Genomic DNA, 24,591 nt, shown 5'->3' on the forward strand with positions numbered 1-24,591 from the left:
GAATGCAGTGGTACTGCCGTAGCTCCCGGTAGCCTTGAATGCCCAGGCTCAAGCACTCCTCCTGCCTCTGCCTCTCGTGCAGTAGGACTACAGGCATGTGCCACGACGCCTGGCTAATTTTATTCATTTATTTTTTTTGTGGGGAAGGGGTTTCACTGTGTTGCCCAGGCTGGTCTCGACCTCCTGGCCTTGTCCCCGCGAAGAGCTGGGATTACAGGCGTGAGCCACCGCACCCAGCCCAGATTATAGATTTTTAAAGCTAGTAGGCACTTTAGCCATCATCCAATCTAACTTCCTCAATTTCAGATGAAGATTAATTAAAGTTTTTGTATCTTAGAAAAATCCTGCCAGAGAAGGCAGGGACAAGGCACTGCTGTGATTGTTGGCAGCCATTTCTTCTTTCTCTGTGCTTTTATTTTGAGCTTTGGTGGTAGCTATTTTACCAACTCGATAATCATAGTCACAGATAATATTTAGCTGATCCTAGTTTTACAGTTTAATGAGTAGCCTCACATTTTCTCAGATTATTGGTTTCCTTTAATATTTTAGCAGAAGCTCACAGTAGACTGAAGATCAGCCTCATTCCTGCAGCAAACACTTAGTGAGGATGTACCTTGTACACACCAGGCACTGAGCTAGGTACCAGGGGCACGAAGGCGGTTAACGTGTGAGTCCAACTCTCAAAGGGCTTTCTAGTAAAAGAAGTAGGCACATAGACTGACACTAAAAGCCTGTGGTATGTGCAGTGATAGAACAGAGTATCACTGAAACACTGAAGGGAGGACCTAACTGAGTTGTCGGGATCCCTGAGACCACCTCAGGTTCAGTGATTCACTAGAAGGACACACAGAACTCAGAAACAGTCATAGTTTATTATTCTGAAAAGATACAGGTTAAAATCAGCAAACACAAAAGACATATAGGATAGAATCCAGGAGAGACCAGGCACAAGCTTCCAAGTGTCATCTCCCCATTGAATAATATGGACAGCGCTTAATTCTTCCACTGATGCTGTGTGACCTGACCACACAGTAGGAGCACTCCCAGCCAAGAAGCTCACCTGAGCCTTGGTGACCTGGGTTTTTACTGGGGGTTGGTCACATGGGCCTGGAATGCCCATGTGTCTGGCCTTATTTGCTCAGTCTTCCACCTCTCCAGAGGTCAAACAGACAAAGCAAGAGCCAAGGCCCCTCACCTTAAATCAGATTGTTAGCATTAACCTTCCGGCACGGCCCAGGGACCCAGGTATACAGTGATACTCTTGTCTAGCAGATTAGCCCAATGGTTTAGGGCTTATTTCTCAAGAACCAGTCAAGGCCCGTCCTTTCTTTGGCTTGCTTGTGCGGGGTTTGAACATCCCAAGCCCACAAGAATTAGCACAGCTGGTAATGGGAGAGAAAATGAAGTTAGGGAAGGCTTCCTGAAGGAAGTGTCACCAGAGCTGACCATTATTGCACCCGTGTATCTTCTTTTGCTGCTCTATGGTTCTTGAACTTGATTTTGCATTTTCAGTGTTCTCAGCTGTTAGATGAAAACCTAAAGGATGAATACTTTGAGGAAATCATGGAAGAATATGAAGATATTAGACAGGACCATTATGAGTCCCTCAAGGTAAGTGACAAACAAATCTTTACTTGTTTGGGCAATAAAATGATCCCACAGTTTTTAATGTGACTTTTTTTTTTTAACTGTTTTGAGGAAAGTAAAGGCGTAGTGTCCTTTTAGAGAAGTTGTCTCCTAGCTCAAATCAGAGTTCTTCATTGTCTAAGTTCCCAAATAATTTTTGTTTGCATTGAAATGAATTTTATTTATTTAGCAAGCATTTCCTGGCTACCCAGGAGGTGTTGGGTGCTGTGCTAGGTCCCCAGCATTGTGGGAATGAGTAAGACAGGGGCTCCCACCCGGCAGGGAAGCAGGAGCCGAAACAGTTCTGAGGTGACTCCCACGGATCCTGCTTTGGATGAAATAATAGGAGAAAGCAGAGACACGAGTCGGGGGCCGAGTTCGCCTCTGTCCCTGATTGCCCAGCACTGACTGCAGAATAATGTCTCAGGAAATGGCCCTCTCTGGATAAGCTTCAGGGAGTCCATGGAGAACAGGCATAATTACTCTTTAGTAGTCATTAGGATATTTCTTTCTGGTTATCTGCCTTCTGGGCTTGTGGCAGAGTGGCGGTGGGGTGGGGGCGGAATTTGGGAAGCTGCTCGGCAAGTGATAAACAGTTAATTCCAACTTCTGCTGCTCAGGGTGGTCGACTGCATGCATTTAACACCCCGCCTCAGGGGTTCGAGTACGGGCAGGAGAGTAGGAGAGTACAGGCAGCACCTCAGGTTCAGGCTGCAGAATCAGCCTTATGTTTGCATATCAATAGCTAACTCATAATGCCTGTGAATCTTTACTATCTATTATTTTGGTGCTAATATGAAAACTGGATAGAAAAGGAAGAGCTTTTTAGGATAAGGATTTTCATTACTAAAAGCACTTGCAAAGCTTTCGTACTGGCTTTCTTGGGCATGTTTTCATAGCAGCAGTGGAAAAGTAAGACTCTTTGACTAAATAACTTTGCTGTGTTTTTTAACAGGAGAGGAGATACTTACCCTTAAGTCAAGCCAGAAAAAATGGTTTCCATATCGATTGGCTGTCTGAGCCTCAGCCAGGTGCGTTCCGCTGTCAGCGAGAGGAAGACCAAATGTGACGACTGACGTGTGCTGAGGAGATATGTTGCCACTTCTTTGGCTACAGAGTCAGACCAGCAGCCAGTAACTCTCAGTCGTGTCTAGTGACCATGAGAGACTCAGATGAGTAAGGAAAGGCAATAGGTGCCGTTTACGGAGCCTGTCGCGTGCCAGGCAGTGTCCCGAGGTGGACCCGCGGCAGCTCGCCGAGTCCTTCAGGCAGCCCCGTGACGGACGTGGGGATCGTGCCCATTGTAACTGAAGAACGTTTCGGGTGATAGCTTGGAAGGTTTCTGGGATTCTCTGATCTGTCTTCCAAACCCACGCTCTTCCCGCTGTGCTGTGCTTGAGCAGCCTCCTTCAGCCGAAAGTGGGCTGTGTGGAGACCTGCCTGGCTGGCGCTGGCGCCTGAGGTGGGCTGGGTCTCGGGCAGGCCTGAGGGCAGCCGTGGACTCTCTGAAATGGGAGATGCCTCCACCTCTCACACGTCTCACACTGCCGCAAAGCCTGACCCCTGTATTTTGTTCTGTCTCCTGTTCTCCTTCTGGACGCTTCCTTCTCTTTTTAATTTCTTTTATTTGATTCCTTCCCTCTTAAAGTTTCTAGCCACCTTTCTTGCCTCACGTAGGCATTCATGAGGGAATAAAACGTGTAAGATGTTTTGACAGGCTCAGAGAGGCATGAGACACAAAGGCAAAAACCAAGACAGAACAGGGGTTATGTTAATTGAATCCGTATTTCCAAGGTAATATCTCAAATCAGCTTTCATGGCTCATGACATCTGTGTTCTACACATGCTCGGCAGAGTTGGGAGGATTAAATTGGAAATGTAGGTGTGCTTGGTTCTAGTTTCATTCCTGATGAGTCCGGTGCAGTTTGGTAGATAGAATGTCCCGTTGGGAGCCGGGAGGCTGGGGTTCTTGTCCCCACGTGGCTCCTGGCTCTGACTCACCAAGTGACCTTGAGCTGCCAACTTGCACATTTGACAGTTACTAATGCAGATGTTGTCTGGGTAAAATAAGATATTATATGAAAGCCTTTAAAAAATATAAATCAGTATCTAGTGCAAGCTATTTACTTTATCTTTCACTGTGAAATTAGAATAACATAAAGGCAAGTTTGTTTTGACAGGTCAAACATCCAAAACATATTTTGCTGGACATAGTCCTCGGGAGACCACAGTACCTGGCAGCAGTGGGGACACTTTTTGAGTGGCCACTTTAATCCCCAGCTCAGGGCCACTGCATGGCTCTGGCCTGTGACCTGAGGGGCCCTGTGGTACAGCCCTCTGAAATGTGTTTGGGGACAGCCTGCCTTAGGTGGCTGTGGGAAATTGACACAGGGAGAAAGGAGGGTGTTTGATAAAACCTCCATCATCTCTTAAACTATGGGAGACAAGCTGGTCAGGAGAGTGTCCCTGAGTGGCTGTGCAGCAGCATGTTGTCCCTGCCTTCCCAGGCGACAGGATACTTTAATCAGAAGCATATCCAGTTCCTTTTTAGTTTCTCTGCTAAGAGGTCTATACAGACTTTTTTTTTAACCAAAGAAATCAACATAGCAGGATATTTACAAAGAAAGGATTGTCCTACGTAGTCACAAGATGGCAAGGAGCAAATGGGAACGAGTTACTATGAACAAGTATGGAAAGGCAGAGGTTTCTAGGCAGAATTAAGAAGCTGCTCATACTTTTCCTATACTCTCATCTTACCATGTTTACCGTCAAATGAGAGAAAAATACTCTTGAGACTTCTTTGTTCTCCCAGAGCACCTGCAATTGGTAGAATAGGAGGTTCTCTGATCCCCAGTTACAGATTGGGAAGGGGGGGGTGGGAGCTGCCACAGCAGGCCGGAGTCTGGGGCACCGGCTCCACTATAGGCTAGTGGGGAACAATGAGGGGTTGGCGGCTGTTGCTGCTCTCCATGTTCCAGAAAGCCCAGCAGCACCATCTGTCTCTGAAGTTTTCACCATTATTTAAATTATGTTTTAGACTCATAAGAACAATATATTAAACAACTGCCAGCTTAAGAAATAATCTACCACCTGTTTTTTTTAAAAAACAAAACGATACATGTGTAGTGGAAGTCCCATGTGTGTCCCTTCGCCCCTGCAGAAATAACCACCATCCTGAATTTGTGACTTCATCCCCGTGCGTGTCCCTGTACTTGGTGCATATGTGTCAGTAGGCAGTATAGATGATTGCTTCGTATTTTAGAACTTTCCAGAAGTAGCTAACTCTCCGTGTCTCTCTGCAGTGTTCTTTGTGTTGGTATTGTCTTTATTTGTAGAAGGGAAGATTAACCCAAGTCTTTCTTTTCTTCCTGGGCCGGGGGTGGGGATGGAAGGGGTGAGGGAAGCGTTTCCAAGGCTGGTGTAGTCAGTCAGCATGGGAAGAATAGTTTTATTTAAGATTCAGTGCAGAATTACTCCTTCTCCGCGATAATTTAAAGTTCCCCTCTTTGTAAAACAACTCCCACGGGTGACAGGAGGGAGGCAGGGCGTGGGAGTTGGCAGAGCAGTGAGGAGCTGGCAGGAGGCCGCCACCAGGCAGGGCGCCAGCGTGAGGGGGCTCAGCCCCAGGTCCGGCGTCAGCGTTGACAACTGTGCCTCTTTCCCGTAGTGAAGCCCACGTTTATTGGAACCCAGGTCTTCGAAGACTATGACCTGCAGAAGCTGGTGGGCTATATCGACTGGAAGCCTTTCTTCGATGTCTGGCAGCTCCGGGGAAAGTACCCGAATCGAGGCTTTCCCAAGATATTTAACGACAAAACAGTAGGTTAGTTCAGTAAGTCCTTTTTTCCTGCCTCTCATATTCAAGATGTCATATTGTGAGACTTTGAAGATGAAGATAGGTGATGAGCAGTGGATTCGGATTGTGCAGAATATAGCATTGTTTACTTGTTCAACTTTTTAATGGTTTTTAAACTGCTAGTTCGATCCCTCTTATATTGACTAAATTTGGTATTGCATTTTTTAAAATAAATGTTTACTGACATTAGTTACATCCTGGACTCTATGCTTGGCATGAGCGATAAACAAAAGACGACAATATAATCCCTGCTGTCTAGTACCCGACCAGCTGGCACAGCCACAGTGATGGGTACTTGCCAGGCTCCTGTGGACACAGGAGGAGGAGACAGAGCTCAGTCTGGGAGGTCAGGGAAGGCTTCCTGGAGGAGGTGGTGTTTGAACTGCTTTCTGGAGATAAAGTGGGAGTTACTGAGGCTCACGCTGAGGACCTGAGGTGACATTGAAGAAAAAGACGTTCCAGGCAGGAGAATAGAGTGTGAGAAGGCCCGGACATGTGTGCCTATTTAGGGAACTGCAAGGATTCGGTTGTGCCTGGTGGAGCATTAGGGAGGGGAGGGGAGGAAGATTTGGGGCAATAAACTAGAGAAGTGGGGCATGAGCCAATAAATTGCTCCCCCCACTTTTCCCTTAGCCTCTCCTCCAAGACCTAACCCCCGAGACTTGGGATCACAAGGTGAAGCCATTCAAAGGGTCTGGTGACGGCCAGGTCAGAGCGAGATGTAGGGGTGGCCTCGCAGAAGCACGGGGTTGGGCTGAGAAGAGCCCGAGAAGCTGGGCCCTCACAAGTTTGCCAGAGCATGTCCTGGGGCTGCGTGTCAGGGTGCTGAGAACCAGACACTCTGCGGTAGCCAGGAACGGAGCAGTGGGCGAGGGGCTGTTCATGGCCCTGCCCCTGAGCCATGGTGGGAGAGCGCTCAAGGGGCTGTTGGGCAGGCTGCTCACCGTGGCGGGGCGGCCCAGAGTCACCGACAGGGAAACCAAGAGAGGGTATCCCGTGAGCTGCTCCCACTTTGCAGGACAAGGTGCAGCACTGAAGCTGCTCATGAGGATTCGGGGCCTGGGGGCCAAGTTCACGCCTCACCCTGTCACGTCCCCAGGGGTCACTGTGACGTCAGTGGAGTTGTATGTGCAGAGGAGCGTCACTGGACAAGGAATCTGGCCTGCTTTTTCTCACCCTCTGTCTGGCAGACTGCTTTGGGAGCCACAGCTTGGCTCTCTGCCTTTTGTTAAATGGAAAAATGTAAGTGGCTTGAGCCGGAGAAGCAGACTGTGGAAGCTGCAATTAGCAGGAGCCACCAAGCCCCGGCGGCCCCGCCGTCAGCTAGGAGAATGGCAAGCACCGAGAAGGGATTTGAGGACGGCAGAGAAGGGGGGAAGGCGGAGCTGACTGATTAGGGAGGGTGGTTTTAAAAAGAAGCATTGTTGCTGGTTATTTTTGGCACCTGTAAATGAATTTTTATTATATTTTTCTAATAGGTGAAGAGGCCAAAAAGGTCTATGATGATGCCCAAAATATGCTGAACACACTGATTAGCCAAAAGAAGCTCCAAGCCCGGGGCGTGGTTGGATTCTGGCCGGCGCAGAGCGTCCAAGACGACATTCACCTGTATGCGGAGGGCGCCCCGCCCCCGGCTGCACAGCCCATAGCCACCTTTTATGGGTTAAGGCAGCAGGTACGGACGGCTTATCGGTCACACGCCGACGTTCTCAGTCTCTTGGGCTCTCTAGCGTCCAAAGCAAGAGAATGTTTACTTGTTCAGAAACGTTGGTTAGCATCTATGTATATTATTAAAGCAGAATGTTTGGTGGGAGAAGACAGGTGGAAACAAGCATTCGCGGGATGCATGTCAGGTGCTAGGTGTGGAGTAGGCTGCTCAACAGGCCATCCTGTTTCATTTCTGCACAGCCCTGCAGTCAGGCCGTTGTGTGTCCATTTTACAGAGGAGAACAGGAAGCTGGTGGGGGTGGCGCCAAGCTGCCCGGCGCGGAGGTGGGGCCCAGCCTGCGCACTCTGTCACTGCACGGGCCATGCCACCTTCCCCATGGCAAAAACAGGCTCTTCTCAGCAGGCTCCCCGTCATGCCCCCTCCTTTGACAGTGCAAATATCATATGCGTGTCACTTCAGCTGCTATAAAAATCAGGGATTGGAACCAGAATTCACCAGAGTCATTAACAAATTTAATAATTTGCAGTAAATTATTCTTTCAGTTTTACTACCATTTTCAGTCATTCAAAAACGATAGTATTGCTTTCAATCACAACTACAATATAATTCATAATGATTGATCTTTTGACCATAACATCTAAAGGGATTCTTAAATTTGGGGCCTTAAACAGTACCGTAAAGGATTAAACGAGGATAGCTACATCCTTACCATATGCACTCAGGCTCAGTAAATCCTTGCCACGTGCACTCAGGCTCAGTAAATCCTTGCCACGTGCACTCAGGCTCAGTAAATCCTTGCCACGTGCACTCAGGCTCAGTAAATCCTTGCCACGTGCACTCAGGCTCAGTAAATCCTTGCCACGTGCACTCAGGCTCGGACACCGGAGAATACAAGGCAGTGGGGTTCTAATATTAAGTTCTAGCCCCTCCTCACTAGGGAATTGGGGACTATTCTTTTACAGATGTAACTATGGTCAAAAAAACCTCTGTTCTGGCCCAGCGTTTCATTTTTCAAGTCCTGGGTCCTTCTCTGGTCGCTGTTTACTTCGACTACCATCTATGCCCAGGCAGTCTGTGACATATTATATTACAGCCTTTAATATAATGCATTCTCAGAGTTCACCTTTTTAACCACTTCGGTACAAGCGTCCACTATAGTCGACAGCCACAGATGAACACGCACAGCGACTTTAGCTGACAGCTGTGATATGACTTTTCTAATTTTTCATTTATCAAAATAAAATTGTGAACATTTAAAAATAACGTAATGAAAACATATATGTATATGTTACCTATTCTGATTTACATTATAAGTAAAGCTGCCTGTAAAGTAAAACAAGCTTTCAGTGCTTTAAAGCTTTCCTCATCACACAAGAGCAAAACGGACTCGTCGTCAATGCACAGCACAAACTGTCGTGCGGACTGTGAGTGCCGGCTGTGGGCAAGGGTTCGTGGCCGGTGAGCGCCATACCGAAGTGGTTAATAATGTTTGGAAAGGGGAACTTGGCAATGTACATTTATTGCCTACTCAGATAGATATTTCTAAGGAGGTGCTTTCCTCCAGTACACACTGGAAAATTCTGGCAGCAGTGCCTTATTACCTTGGGAGCCTTCCTTTGCGAGTAGGCTCTGATCGCTTGTAAGATACCACGGGGGCCCTGTGACCTGTCTCTCCTGTGGGACAGGGAAGCTCTGTATCCCCCTCTGGCTTTTGTTAGCAAAGAGCAGTTGATGGGCAGAATGCACCTGGAAGACGGCTCCCCACGCACGGCTGTCCCTGAGCTGTGTGGCATTTCTGTGTGTCTTATGGAACATCTCCTTGCATGTGACGATTTCCCGCCCCATGTCCATTAGGCTGTGCTTGCTTCCGTGGCTGGCAAGCAGCTCTGAGGCTTCTGGGCTGGCCATTCGTTGATTGACGGCTCAGTCCTAGGCAGTACTGCATATGCAGGGGCATCGGCTGGGTACCAGCCCAGTTGCTCTGCCTGCTGTCTTGATCTGGCTCCTGGTGCCACAGCCTCAGATTTCTCATATGTATGTTGGTGCAGACGACATCACTCATGCCACAAGCTTGTTGAGGGTTAAAATGCTCATTCGTATGGAGCACTAAGAACAGGCACCGAGTGAGCACCCAGTAAATACTAGTTGTAGGCTCTTTCCCTTCTCAGCAAATATTTATTGATTGCTTAATACGTCTAAGACCTTATTTGTCAGCTGGGCAGCAGGGACGAGTCGGTCATCAGCTGAGAGTGACAAATGGGCGAGGATAGGCAGCTGGGCTGTGGAGAGAGCCAGGAGCAAAGCTGCTGAGTTCTTGGTTCGGCCCCGGCCAGCCCTGGTGTCCTTAGCCGTGTCCCGTTCACCGTGGCAGCAGCATGTGGCCCTCGAGTTACCCCAGCAGTTTGCTGGACTGCTCCTCTTGACACACAGTGGAGGCTTATGTGCGTACGGGACCCTCTTTTGAATACAGTGCTCGGCTTAATGGGAAATACTCTTGGGGAAAAACTTTTTACTTAATAGATGGCTGTTTAAGGTTCCAGTTCTTAGCACAGCGCCTGTAGCCACCCAGTAAACGTTTGGTCCATCTGTGAACAAGCATAGTAACTGGTTTCTTGACCACGTGTGTTATGTCATGCCATGTATTTTCTAAAATCCCATTTCATTGGTTTACTCAATATTTATTGGATGCTCACTGTGTATCTATCAGGCACGATTCTAAGTGCTGGGAAGGTAGCAGCGGATAAAACAGGCAGACGCTTGTATTCATCTGAAGATACCAGACTGCTTTCCACGGTGTGCCGGGGCTGCGGCCACGCTAACGGCCCCTCTGCCCGCTGCTTGGTTTTCAGGCGGAGAAGGACTCCGCCAGCACGGAGCCCTACCACTGCCTCTCGGATTTCGTCGCGCCCCTGCATTCCGGCGTCCGTGACTACCTGGGGCTGTTTGCCGTCGCCTGCTTTGGGGTGGAAGAACTGAGCAAGGCCTACGAGGACGACAGCGATGACTACAGCAGCATCATGGTCAAGGCGCTGGGGGACCGGCTGGCGGAGGTGAGCCACTGGCTGAGGACAGAGTGCAGGCTGTGGGGACCCCGTGGCTGGTGCCGGAACACTGGTCAGCATTAGAACCACTGTCTTTTCTGTTTTTCTTTGAGTCACATGCTGGTGACTTTAGCATTGCAAGTATTTTTAAATCATGAATCCCCATATTACTCTCAGTATCAGGTTTTGGGCAAATAAAGCCCTTCAATGAGCCATGGTTGGGTGTCGCCTTTAGAACCCTAACGTCTTTGCCTGGTCTCTTGTCTGTCTCCCTTTGCTTTTTATCATGTGACATTTTCCTAAAGACCTTGAAAAATTAAAAACATATTTTCGTTTCACAACCCCTCATTCCAATGTTGGTATCTTCTATAGATTCTCTATCCTTCCCTGCACGGAATGAGAGCGCCTCACCCCTGGGGAGTTCCTTCTCCTGCGGTGAACAGCGGAGGAACTGGCAGCTGTGTGGTCCCAGCTGCTCTTTCTGGCCGGCGTTAGTTCTGGCCTGACCTTCAGGGAAATGTTTAAGTTAAAAGGTCTAGAATCCTCACATCACTAAATGTGATGCTTCAGAGCCCAGGCTGACCAAACGGGGTCTCGCTCTTGCTCAGGCTGGTTTCGAACTTCGAGCAGCAAAGCAGCTCGTGTGCAAACAGTCCGAGAATCCGGCCTGTCCCCTCTAGCCACGTTTCCCCTGGCTGTGGTCCCGATGGGTGGAGGCTGCTCTGGACGCTTCAATTCGGGGGGTGGAGGCTGCACTGACGCTGCGGCCCCTCTGCCTAAGCACGCGGGCGCTCTGGGTTCCAGGCCTTCGCCGAGGAGCTGCACGAGAGAGTGCGCCGGGAGCTGTGGGCCTACCGCGGCAGCGAGCGGCTGGACGCGGCCGAGCTGCGCCGGCTGCGGTACGAGGGCATCCGCCCGGCGCCCGGCTACCCCAGCCAGCCCGACCACACGGAGAAGCTCACCATGTGGAGACTCGCTGACATCGAGCAGGCCACAGGTACCGCCAGGAGGCACTGGGCTCCCGTCTTTCCTTATTTAATATTATCAACATAATGACACATGGTTGAAAGAATGTTTTTAGTGGAAGGGCTTATAGTGATATCATCCCTGACCTCACCTTTCACAGTTGTAGCTGTTCTGAAGTTTTACTTTGATATTACTGAATAGTATTCTTTTTTTTTTTTTTTTTTTTTTTTTGAGACAGAGTCTCACTTTGTTGTCCAGGCTAGAGTGAGTGCCGTGGCGTCAGCCTAGCTCACAGCAACCTCAAACTCCTGGGCTCGAGTGATCCTTCTGCCTCAGCCTCCCGAGTAGCTGGGACTACAGGCATGCGCCACCATGCCCGGCTAATTTTTTATATATATATCAGTTTGCCAATTAATTTCTTTCTATTTATAGTAGAGACGGGGTCTCGCTCTTGCTCAGGCTGGTTTTGAACTCCTGACCTTGAGCAATCCGCCCGCCTCGGCCTCCCAAGAGCTAGGATTACAGGCGTGAGCCACAGCGCCCGGCCCCTTTTTTTTTTTTTTTTTGAGACAGAGTCTCGCTTTGTTGCCCAGGCTAGAGTGAGTGCCGTGGCGTCAGCCTCGTTCATAGCAACCTCAAACTCCTGGGCTCAAGCAATCCTCCTGCCTCAGCCTCCCAAGTAGCTGGGACAATAGGCATGCGCCACCATGCCCGGCTAATTTTTTCTATATATATTAGTTGGCCAATTAATTTCTTTCTATTTATAGTAGAGACAGGGTCTCGCTCTTGCTCAGGCTGGTCTTGAACTCCTGACCTTGAGCTATCCGCCCACCTCGGCCTCCCAGAGTATTAGGATTATAGGTGTGAGCCACCGCGCCCGGCCTGAATAGTATTCTTATATCACCGTTTTTAGATTTATCGATTTTAAATTATTTCCTCTGGACCTGTAACAAACGGGAATTTAGCTTACTCCGCACCATCCCGTGCCTCTCCTGCCCCGCTTTCCTGTTATAGGCGCGGTCGTGTCTTTAATCCCTTAGTGACTGGCCTTGGTCCCGTCAGGAACAGCAACCACCTCAAACGCTTGTCCCACTGCTTGTCCGTAACGTCTCGGGACACCAGAGCACCCAGCCTTCCTTTCCGGCCTTTTCTCTCTTTCCTTTCACACTGTTAACATATGTGCTCTTCCGTAACTTACTAACATTTACGCTCCTCCGTAATCATAATTCTCTCTAGCATTTTGTCTGTGGCTGGATTCTGACAGTTGAAAACGAGAATTTGGCATGTCCCCTTTTGCGATGACGGCCCAGGCACCTGGCACCAGCACCCTGAGCCCAGAGCAGGACCGGTCACGGCTCTGTAGCTGTGCATTGCCACGTCCACATGCTGGTTCTGGTCCTGTGGTGAGGTGGCTCAGGCTAAGATCACAGTTTTCAGCGGGATTAGTCAAAAGTATGCCGTCAAAGCTGATAAAGGAATCTAGATTTAAATGAGGAACTGTGAGGTGTGTTGAATCTGGATCAGTCACAGTAACACCGACTCCAGGAGCCACGAGGTCTGGATTCGAGTCCACGTTTCTTCCATAAGCCAGCTGGGTGACCTTTAGCAAAGCACTCAACCTTTCTGTTGCTGTTTCCTTGTGCATAAAATGAGCGGCTTAGAATAGATAGCCTTGATGGTCCCTTTGGGTTCTTTAAATCCCAAGAAAGAACGTCTCCTCTTTCTCAGAACTGCCGTGGACTCATTCTTCCCCGGAGCCAGCTGTCGGTCATCCCTAGTCTCAGTGGCCCCATGGGGCCCTGAGGCTGTCCAGCTGTGTCCTACCTCCAGGGTCAGAGTTCCTGCCCGAGCACGCCCAGGCTTAGGAGCAAACCAGGGCCTCTGTGACCGACCTTGGGTGGCCGAGGGTGAGAGTGTAGAGAGGCTTTTCCAGGCCTGTCCCCCTGGATCACAGGAGATCTGCACATCCTGTTTGCTTTTCCGTGTGATGGGGATTTGCTAGACTTACCTAGTCACAGCCTTCGTGCAGTGTCATGTGTCTACCTGGAAGGCACGAGTCCACTTCCATTCAGGGATTCAACAAGGGTTGGGCGAGGGCCGGCCAGCTGCGGGCCCTGTGCCTTGCGCTGAGTGAACCCCCCGCCCCGCGCTCTCTCTGCAGGCATCAGGTTGACAGAGTCCCTGGCCATGGCACCCGCGTCAGCAGTCTCAGGCCTCTACTTCTCCAATTTGAAGTCCAAATATTTTGCTGTGGGGAAAATTTCCAAGGATCAGGTAAGTTAGCTGTTTCACTGTATGTGGCTTCCCTAGATAGCTGCCCCATTTTAAATGGAATTCTGGAATCTATCCTATTTTAAATGTGAATGAGAATAAAATCACGAGGAAAGGATGAGGGAATTTATCCCAGTTAGCGTCTTAATTTGATTTCAACCCGTTACCCCCATTCTAACTCTCACCCTACACTCAAACCACACACACTCTCTCTCTCTCTCTCTCTGAGTTTCTGGGCATCAGATATTTACTATATGTTGTTTTTCTGCCCAGAGACTAGGGCAACTTGGTAGACAAAAATATCTATCTCCATTTAACTCAGTAGATTGCTATTAAGACAAGAAATAGAAGGTACTTAATGTTTCTTGGCAAATCCTGTGGAGATTTCAGTTCAGAAAGTCTTATCACTTTGCCTTAATAAGATGCTTCTAATCTTTTACAGATCGAGGATTACGCTTCAAGGAAGAACATGTCTGTGGCTGAGGTTGAGAAATGGCTTGGACCCATTTTGGGATATGATACAGACTAACTTTTTTTAAATTATTTTTATTTTTTTGCCTTTTCTATACTTGATGATCTTCAGGGAAGTATAATCCAGAGTGCCTTTAAAAATAACAACAAAAATTCCATGTGCGACTGGCTGACGCTGCCCTGCTTCTCGTTATGGAAGACTGTTTGGTAGAAGCCTGTAGAGGGGCAGGGTCTTTCTCCAGTACCTGGAAAACAAGTGTTGTTTTTCAAGGACCTTGAATGAATGCCAGGAGCAGGGCTCTGATGGTATCCCTGGTCCCTCTGGGATTGGGACAAACTGAAGATAGAGGTCTTTTGCATTTCAAAGCGAGTCAGCTTGCTTTTTTCCATTTTTACCTTAAATCTAGAAGGCCACTTAGTCTGGTTTTTTTTTTCCCTCTTAGGAAAAAAGCTGAAACTCAGTTGAATAGAGAAATGTGACCCTGTGGCAAAATGATGCTGTGAGAAATGGGGCATTTTAGTCTAAATGGTTCTAACAGTGGACTCTGACAGGGAAGAAAGTATAGCTCTGCTCTCTCTTCAGAAGACCTCATTTTCTAAAGGCTCCATTGAATGGTTGCAGAATTCCCTTTGGCAAAAGGCATGCCCTCACTGCTTGCTTGTCAGAAATACTCAAGCTGTTTGCCCCAGCATGGTCAAGTATAGTCATGCTCTCCAAGCACTTTTGTCCTCTTGTAATTTCATGTTCCCTTGCCCTAAGGGGGAAAAAAAGATAAGGGTGATTAATATCTTTCAGTTGTTGTCAGGACTAAGCAGGTTCTTGGCTCAGCTGTGATATCCTATGCAGAGTTGGACAGGTGGACAGCCTAATGCCACTTATTTCTTATTTTATTCTCTTTAAATTCTTGATATATTCAATAATGAAGAATGGTGCCACCACCCAAGTAACAAGCCTCAAACTTACCCCTTGTCATCTTTTTTCTTGGATGATTGCAGTTATCTAAAAAATGTGCACATAGAGGGTCTGTGTGTCCTGCTTTAGTTGTGGTGGTGGTGGTGGACATTCCCAGGAGAAGGCACGGTTGAAGCCTGATTGGGGATTTGAAGGATGAAGACGAAGACACAAGGGAGGAACAGATGAAGAACATCTTTGTTCGCGAATAGGAATATTAAATGTTACAAAGGTATCAGATCTCCCTAAATTGACCCATAGATTCAGTCTCTTGAGACACAAAGTACCAACTGCAAAAGAAAAAATGATTAAATCAACTTGATGAAACCTATGGGCTTAGGTTAAGCAAACAAGCACTTTAAATGAAAGGACAAGCCACAACTTGAGAAGCCATTTATAATACAAATAAACTGAGAAAGGATTAGTAATCATAATATATAGAGAATTCCTATTTTTTAAAAAAGTAGGAAAATAGAGAAGATTTGAAAAGGCATTTCATGGAAGAGAAGCATCAAATAAAAAGATGTTCTACAGCATTGATGGCTAGGGAAATATGAATTAAGACCATAATGAGATTCCATTTCACACTCAAAAGATTTACAGAAGTTGGGTCTGACAGTACCAGGTGTTAAACAAGATCTGTGTGAACTCATATGTTGTTGTGGGTGTGTAAACAGGCACAACTGCGTTAGAAAACAATTGTGTCTTAAAAACATGAACATTTGCAGACCTTATGATCCAGCTATGGACTCTCACTTGTATGTCCAACAAATTCTTGCATGTGTTCACCAAGGAGGTATGTGCAAGAGGATTCATAGTAACATATTCATAATTAATAACTTGAAAAAGTGAAATGTCTGCAGGAGAAGAGATGAATAAATTACCTATGTTTACCCTAAGGGATATGATTCAATAGTGAAAATGACTGAACTGCAGCTATACTTGACAATAAAAATGAATCTCAGAAAATATTAAGGAAAAAAAAAAAAGCAAGTTGCAGGAGACTGCATATGGTATACTATTTTTATTGAGCTCAAAAGCAAAACCAAAGAGTATATTGTCTAAGCATACATATGCAATAAAAGTATATTGTGGGCCGGGCGCGGTGGCTCACGCCTGTAATCCTAGCTCTCTGGGAGGCCGAGGCGGGCGGATTGCTCAAGGTCAGGAGTTCAAAACCAGCCTGAGCAAGAGCGAGACCCCGTCTCTACTATAAATAGAAAGAAACTAATTGGCCAACTAATATATATAGAAAAAATTAGCCGGGCATGGTGGCGCATGCCTGTAGTCCCAGCTACTTGGGAGGCTGAGACAGAAGGATCGCTTGAGCCCAGGAGTTTGAGGTTGCTGTGAGCTAGGCTGACGCCACGGCACTCACTCTAGCCTGGGCAACAAAGTGAGACTCTGTCTCAAAAAATAAAAAAATAAAAAATAAAAAAATAAAAAATAAAAAATAAAAAAAAAAGTATATTGTGAAAGAAAAAGAAGTGACAGAATGAGAAACCAAAATTTCGCATGGTTGTTACCCATGAAAGGAAGAAACACAGGGGATGGGAGAGCAACACATGGGTAGATGCAAGTGATGAGGAATGTTCTAGTTCTTAGGTGTAGGCTTAGGAGTGTTTACTATATACTATATTATGCTGTATAACTAATATGTGACATAGTTTTATATGTATTAAATGTGTTGTACTTAATACCTGTATTGAATATATTGTTAAAAATAAAAGCAGAGTAGAATGATAACCCCAAATCTGGCATGATGATTTTGTATGTAAGGCTTGTATATGTCAAATATATATATATATATATTTTTTTTTTTTTTTTTTTGAGACAGAGTCTCACTTTGTTGCCCAGGCTAGAGTGAGTGCCATGGCGTCAGCCTAGCTCACAGCAACCTCAAACTCCTGGCTCAAGCAATCCTCCTGCCTCAGCCTCCCAAGTAGTTGGGACTACAGGCATTTGCCACCATGCCCGGCTAATTTTTTGTATATATTAGTTGGCCAATTAATTTCTTTCTATTTATAGTAGAGACGGGGTCTCGCTCTTGCTCAGGCTGGTTTTGAACTCCTGACCTCCAGCAATCCACCCGCCTCGGCCTCCCAGAGAGCTAGGATTACAGGCGTGAGCCACCGCGCCCGGCCTTGTCAAATATATTTTTTAAAGAAAGGAAGAACGCTTTAGGCAGAGCAGACAGAAAGGCAGGGGATGGGAGGATGGTGCATCCGTGCACCTGCGGCAGCTCCCCGATCCCAGGCTTCAGGGAGTGAGTGGATGGTGGAACCATTTGCTAAGACAGACTCGATGTGGCTGGACTGAATATGGGCAATTGGATACTTGACTTTGGAATTTAAAAAGAATGTCTGGATTTGGAATTGGGACACTTCAGCGTGGGGATGGAAGTCAGGCCGAAGGTGTGGATGGGATCGCCTGTGGACCGTGTGAAGAGGAGAGAATGGAGATGGAACTCAATACCTGATAGCGAGTAGGGCAGGGTAGGGCCCAGCAGAGGAGCGGGCGTGGGTTGAAGGAAGCTGGGAGCAGGAAGTGCAAGGCCCAGAAGAGCAGGAGATTTCAAGGCATGTCAGCAGAACCCAGAGCTGCACAGAGGTGTGGGAATGGGGTTGCGGAGGGCCCTTCTCACAGTGAGCCTTGTAAGAGCAGCTTCAGGGAATCGGGGCCCTTGGCAGACTTCAGTACGTTGAAGATTGAATGGGAGTTGTTACAGTACTGGAGCCTGGGAGTCCAAAATCAGGGTACCGGCAAGGTTGGGTTCTAGTGAGGGCGTCGTCCGGGTTGCAGATGGCTGACTTCTCGTGTTTTCACGTGGCGGGAGGAAAGCAGGCTAGCTCTGGCCTCATTCTTGTGAGGGTGCTAATCCCATGCATGGGGGTTCCACCTCCATGACCTAATTACCTCCCAAAGTCGCCACCTCCACATGCCATCATATTGGGGATTAGATTTCAACATAGGAATTGGGATGGGGGAAGGACACACAGACTATAACACCTTCCTTTTTCTCAAACTTCACATCCAGTTGGTCCTCAAGCCCTGGTGATTTTATCCACTACATATCTCTAAAGTCCATCTCTACCCCTTCCCTGGTTTAGGCTCTCATCATGGGCTTGTTCATTCCGTGAAGGCTTGTTAAACAAGCAGAGAGGAAGCCATGATGATGGTTTCTTCTTTCTCAGAAGGTGACCAGGGCATCAAAGCCCTAGCACCTTCTACACCCACCTTCAGTATTTCTCCTTGAAAGTAGCTCTGGCTGGTGTTCTCTTTACTGCCCCATGAAGACAGCACACTGGCAGCCCTGCAGGAAAACCGCCTCATTTCATGGCTTACTTACTATAAATTAGCTATTCATTATAGAACAAAGTATATTCTGATTCTGTGTGTGCTTAAGGAAATGTATGCTGGTATATGCATGAAAAATGTCTAGAAGAGCTGGGCATTGTGGCATGCAAGGGTAGTGTGTAGTCCTAGCTCCTCAGGAGGCCAAGGTGGGAGGATTGCTTGAGCTCAGGAGTTTGAGGCCAGCCTGGGCAACATAGCGAGACCCCATCTCTTAAACGTCTAGGACACACAAGAAATTCTTAAGTAGTTACCTCTGGGAAATGGGATTAGGGGACCAGAGATGGGGGAACTTGGGATATACATGAATTAACCCCTAAACTCAGCCAGTCCCATTTCTTTCTTTTTTTTTTTTTTTTTTGAGACAGAGTCTCACTCTGTTGCCCAAGCTACAGTGCCATGGTGTCAGCCTAGCTCACAGCAACCTCAAACTCCTGGGCTCAGCCTCCCGAGTAGCTGGGACTACAGGCAGTGCCACCATACCAGGCCAAGTTTTTCTACATATTTCTAGTTGTCCAGCTAATTCCTTTCTGTTTTTAGTAGAGACGGGGTCTTGCTCTTGCTCAGGCTGGTCTTGAACTCCTGAGCTCAAGCAATCCTCCAGCCTTGGCCTCCCAGAGTGCTAGGATTACAGACATGAGCCACTGCGCCCGGCCTCAGTCCGATTTCTTAAAACTTGGAATATCTAATTCCATTTACATTCTCCATTCTTCAAATATAATTTTCAAAGACATATTTTGCTTTGTCCTTTGCTTTTAAGTATTGGTATAGCCTTTTGGAGACTCACAAAATAAGCAGTCTCTGTAATTCTTGCGTAGGAAGAGATCTTGGATAAAATGATTTTGACAACTTTGAGATTATGTATTCTATTAAATGGAAGAAACAAAAATGAAACTCATAAATGCTGTTTACCACAGACAGTCTCTTCCTTCCATAATGTAAATACATATGGCAACCTGCTCAGTATGAAGCTTGTAGCAGCTGAGAAAAGAACTTTGAGCTTTCACAATCCTATTTGTTCTTTTACCCAGAGAAAAGTGACATTTCATTACAGATTATTTGAAAGAATTTCCATACTTACCTACCTTTAATTATGTGACATTGTTTACCCTATTTTAGAAAACAAGAGGTATTTATTTAGTGCATGTTTTCAATAAAAAAATATGTAAAATCCAGTTGTGTTGGTGGATAGTGGTAAATATCATTAATTAAAAATATTTTAATCTGATGCAGTAGGTTATTGGGATTTTAAAAAAAATTCTGCTTAGATGAGCTCATCAAGAAAATCTGAAGGATTCCAGGGAAAAACATTTTAGTGCCAAAGTGCTTGATTATTTTTTAAATAATGCAGCTCTTTTCATAAAGGGTAGCAATTAGCTCCAAGATGTATGTTGTATTTCTCATATAAAGCCTGACTTCCAGTCATTGTCAAATTCCTCCCTACGTTGCTACGGGCAAGTACTAATGTCCATTTAAAAACCATCAGGAAGGCTGAAGGACAGCAAATTCAAGTGACAGCTTCGTCATCAACAGAGCTAAGACTGGTTTCTGGTCTGCAGGATCCCATGTCTCTCCGTTGGACCTTCAGATTAATTAAATCTTGAGTAAAGTTAGGGATTAAATATCAGTCAGTGGATCTATCACTCCTCCCCTCAAAATAAAAACCAATTGGTGAGTTACCAATGGAAGGGCATGCATGTATGATCTATGTACGATTTTTAGTCTCTCAACTTGGCAAAGAGATGAGTTTGGGTACAATTCTCTTTTGTAGTTAGAAAAACTGTCAATAAACTGAAAATAACTTAGAAACCCAATCATGCTTTACACTCTGTGCATTGTTAACTCACAAGATAGATGAGTCCAGAGAAAGACCCCGTGAAACTTCTTCATTAAAACTGACCATCAGTTGGGAAGAACAGACAAAAGAACCAACCTTTACCTGAAGGTTAGGGACATGGAGGCGTGGTGCCTATTCTGTTTGGTAAGGTACTCAAGGAGGAAGAGGATATGCAATAGTTAATGCCAGAACCAAAAATTCAGCAATTCTGCCAGGCACATAATAGGAACTTAAATATTTGTCAAATGGGTGAAATAATATTAGAGGACTAGACCCAAAGCAACCAGCCAGAGCTTTTCCAGGCAAACTTGGAGATTTGCTGCACCTGCCCAATACAAGGAAACAAACGACAGCACAGAAGCAAGTCTGGCCCATCCATCAGTGGCCTTTCTAAAACCTACAATTGAGTGATCGCTGATATTCATAATGATGACTCAGAAGCATTGCAGTACCTTCTGAATCATCAAAGCCTCATTAAAATTCAGCCTCACTTCAGTATTAAGTACTTTGTACCATGTAAATTACTGTATTTGAAGGTTGGCCACCAGAGTATGATAAATGGGACCCTTCTCCTTTACCCGGAACATATTAATGGATTGAGCCAAAATTCTTCCTCCCCCATTATGGCAGATGGCTGAGCTGCTTCTGCTGCCATGGCTTGGTGGCAAGAGCCAAGCCTGACACTGTTTAAACCCGAGAGAGGGGTGCTAAGTGAAGAAGACGATGGCTTTTCAGGGTGAACTAACGGCGCTGAAGAAGGGTGGTTACACAACCAGGGAGTGTGTCCTGACAAGGGTGTCAGCCCAGGCCCCGGAAGCTGGAGGGGCTGGTGCATGGCAGGGTTGAGTCACTTAATGCCGTTGGCATTGAGGGGGAAGGAAAATGCTAATTTTGGACAGTTTGTATCAGATTAGCAGGAGCATCTGACTTAAGAAAGCAGAGTAATTATTGGGTTTTATCAAGTGGAAAGTGGGGTTTGCCTTTGGGCGTCACCTTTAAATTTATACTCAAAAAATAGGTAGGGTTGGAGGAGAGGGAGAAATGTTGAGATTTCTGGATGGTGGGACATGAGGGTTTGATAATGTAAGTAGCAAACATTTGTGGGCACACTTTTTGGGAGAAGAGGGAGGAGAAGGAAAGAGTGATGGGCTCATGACTACCTAAAAATGGGGAGAGAGTAGAAAGGACTTTACCTGAGTGTTTTCCTACCTCACATTAGAGGGATAGCTGCGGGGAACAGCGGCGGTGGGTGCTCGTTCCGGCAGGATGGGTGTTTTGTCACTGTGATAGGAGAGTGACAGTTGCTGTGATAGGAGTACAGACCATTGCTATTCCTCCCTTCGGGTAAAAATCTGGAAAACTTTTCTTATCATATTTTGTAGATTTGATGGGTACCTAGTGATCAAAAAGCCATGCCAAGATTTGCAGCAATAAGAGAAAAACCACTTGCATCCACCGTGTAAACGTCTCTTCCAACGAGTTCAAACAGTGGTCATGCTGTTGGAGGAAACACTGGCTGGGCAAATTACCTCTACTTTTGCTTTGGCTGCGAGCCCCAAGGGGTACAGTATTTGCTGTAATATGGCATCTGTGCACTCATTCACGTCCATTCATTCGTATGTTCATTCATCAGATATTTATTGGGCCGGATCCTGTGCTAGGGCTGGGTGTACAACGGTAGCAAGAAAGTAAATTCCCTGCCCTTGTGCAGAGCCACATTCTCTGCAGTTTGTGTGGACTGACGCCCTCCAGTGCTTGCATCGCTCAACTCTTTTTTTTTTCCTTTTAATTATTTTTAAAATATTATTAATTTTTTCTTTCTTTTTTTTCTCTTAAGCAACTTAGACAAGCACAAGCACATCACTCAACTCTTAACCTCGGCCTCTGCTGTGGATATAAAAGCAGAGGAGGCATCTCCTGGTGTCCCACGTGTTACTTGGAGGAACGTTGCCTTGCCCACATATATTTTAGGCCTCTTTCCCAAGATTTTACTGCCACTTGTAAGTGCAGCTACCAGCAGTTAGGAAACTTTGACATTTCTTTCACTTTGCCCTTTAGAACCTCCAGTTTTTTGTTAGCTTTTTTCATATACTTATTTATGTATTAATATTTCATGTGCAAAGTTACATTCTGAGCCCCAGAAATTCCATAATAGAAATAAATACCGAAATAACTACATTGCTAAATGAGCTTTTTGCTCCTAGAAATGAAGCCTCAGCCTCCAAGAGACAGCAACTGGGACCCTCTAGAACCCGTTTTTCAGATTATACAAGCAAGTAAAATTCTGCTAAAATGCCTTGGACAAAAAACACATTTAGAATATAAAACGGTTAAAATATATTCAACTATTGAGAAATGTGTGACAAAATTAATAATACAGGAGAAAAAAAAGACCTTTAGTGTTACAGAAGAGCATAATCCCGTTAGAAAAGCATTTTTGATTTTCACATTTAATTTTCTCTCCTACTCTTCCCATGTTACAGAGTGGGACCAGATGAAGCCCTTTCTCAATACGGTCAATTAAGAAGAGCCCTAAATCTGGTTGAGTCCTTTGCTAACAGTCATAATATCCACAAGGAAATAAATACTCAGTTTCACGGCATTTGCATGACACATATTTTTTAGGACAATTAATATTATGAGACGTTTCGTTTGGTTTTGTTTCGTTTTAAGGCAGCCCATGTTAAAGGATCTGTCTCCAGTGTAGCAGGACCTTTACAAGAAATGAACAATGCAACCGACAGAATGTATTTTAACCCCCTTTTTTATGCAGACACACAACCCCAAAAGTTACGTGCTGCATATTTTGTGCTCAGAATATTTTATACTCTCAACAAGCTGCAGCTATTAAGAGGTTCATTGCTATTTTTAAAATTTAGATTCACATGAGTTAGAGAAATAACAGTCTCAAAACTGAGTTCCTAGAGAATGATCTCCCTTTGCCTCACAGAGATTTTAACCTGAATTTCATAGTAATTGTTCGGTGTGGCATATCCCATTTTAGTCTCCATCAAGCAAGCTTCGTTGCATTTCTTGGTGCTTAACCTGGCTCGAAACCAGTTTGCCGTGTACTACCATTTGCTAGAACAATGTCCAGCTACAGAACTCTGTGTGAATATTAATCTCTTGACTGCTATGCAAGAATCAGGTAAGGGGTGAGAGAGAGAGACAGAGAGAGAGAGAGAGTACACACGCACATCATCTTGTGTCTTACAAGGAAAGTCTGTGATTAGCCGTGAGCATAGACACGATTCAGGTTGCTTCATGAATACGGATCCGACAGCAGCTGTCAAGCGCCCCATCCTTATCTCATCACGACCTTTTGGGAACAAAAGTGCCCAGACATCTCCCCTTGCAGATTAACAACCTGGGCTTCCAAGGAGTATTTACTGATAAACATCTGCCTCCCAGAGAGAAACCATTTATTTAACAAACTGCTCTTTAGAGATTTATAGCTACAGCTTGCCTTCCTGCCATTCCTCTAAATCATGGCTGCCTTCTTTGTCCCCCTCTGTTTTTCTCTTCTAAGAATTTGCTTTCTGAGCATTGGTCCAACTTCCAAGGAGCCAGTAATTGCATACTAACATAAGTTAAAAAAAAAAAAAACCAAAAAGCTCCAACTCACTTCAAATAACTTTTTTGTTCAGTCATAAAGGATACTTACGATAACTAAAATCTGTGGAAGAACTTTGTTTTTCACATTAAGCCACTATTGCTGTCTGGGCGCGGTGGCTCACGCCCATAGTCCCAGCACTCTGGGAGGCCCTGGCAGGAGGATTGCTTGAGGCCAGGGGTTCAAGACCAGCCTGGGGAACGCAGTGAGAACTCCATCTCTAAAGCAACACTTGTGTTGGATTTTTAAGGGTATAGATTGCTCTGTAACTCTACTTATGTCATAGATTGTATGCATTAATATTGTCTCTTAAATTAGGTTGTAGGATATCCAGAGGGGCGATAACTATCTTTTCCACTTTCTTTGTATGTTTTAGAAACTTGAAAGAGTTTGGAGAGATCAGACACACAGACATGTGTTAACTAATAAATAGTCTGACCTGAGGTGAGTGTTTGCACGAGGGGACTCCTGAGTCAGGCGTCTCTCTGATCTGTTCAGGAGGCAGGTGCGTGTTAGCTGTGGTGTGTAAACAGTATTCCGTACCGTTTCATAAATGCCCCCCTCTCCTGCCAGGTGCCGTTGGGCAGGTGGCCTCTGCACAGCATCATTCCCATCTTGCAGTCACCTCATAGGAGGACAGTGCAAGAGTTGGAATGCAGCAATCCACACGAAGCACTCAGCCCAGCGCCTGGCTTACAAGAAAAATCTTCATTAACTGAAGAACTATAATGAAGGCCCTTGGGAGATGTTTAATTTTTTTCAATTCTTCCCCCAAAGCCATGCTTGACAAAAAAAAAAAAAAAAATGGTGAATACAAAACCACACCAAATTACCTCCTTGATAGGCAGTGTGTAGAAATCTAATTATGCATGCCGGTGGCACAAGAGAAGTTTAGGGACAGGAGACCTAACTGTGGAGAGACTGGAACATTTCCA

At 45.9% G+C, this 24,591-nt stretch overlaps 1 protein-coding gene across 2 annotated transcripts in view; it reads left to right on the plus strand.

Moving 5' to 3' along the window:
- The window catches only part of MTR (5-methyltetrahydrofolate-homocysteine methyltransferase), a 100,762-nt gene extending 84,164 nt beyond the window's left edge, over nt 1-16,598 (plus strand). For both annotated transcript variants that reach the window (XM_075995500.1, XM_075995499.1), the window contains exons 26-33: nt 1,513-1,611; nt 2,582-2,657; nt 5,294-5,449; nt 6,961-7,157; nt 10,001-10,201; nt 10,997-11,189; nt 13,320-13,432; nt 13,872-16,598. In XM_075995500.1, the coding sequence (XP_075851615.1) occupies nt 1,513-1,611; nt 2,582-2,657; nt 5,294-5,449; nt 6,961-7,157; nt 10,001-10,201; nt 10,997-11,189; nt 13,320-13,432; nt 13,872-13,958 (1,122 nt within the window). In that variant the 3' untranslated portion in view covers nt 13,959-16,598. The remainder of the gene's footprint in view (nt 1-1,512; nt 1,612-2,581; nt 2,658-5,293; nt 5,450-6,960; nt 7,158-10,000; nt 10,202-10,996; nt 11,190-13,319; nt 13,433-13,871) is intronic.
- The last annotated feature ends 7,993 nt before the right edge of the window (nt 16,599-24,591 follow it).

The sequence above is a fragment of the Microcebus murinus genome, chromosome 19 (genome assembly GCF_040939455.1).
Source record: "Microcebus murinus isolate Inina chromosome 19, M.murinus_Inina_mat1.0, whole genome shotgun sequence".
Taxonomy (NCBI): domain Eukaryota; kingdom Metazoa; phylum Chordata; class Mammalia; order Primates; family Cheirogaleidae; genus Microcebus; species Microcebus murinus.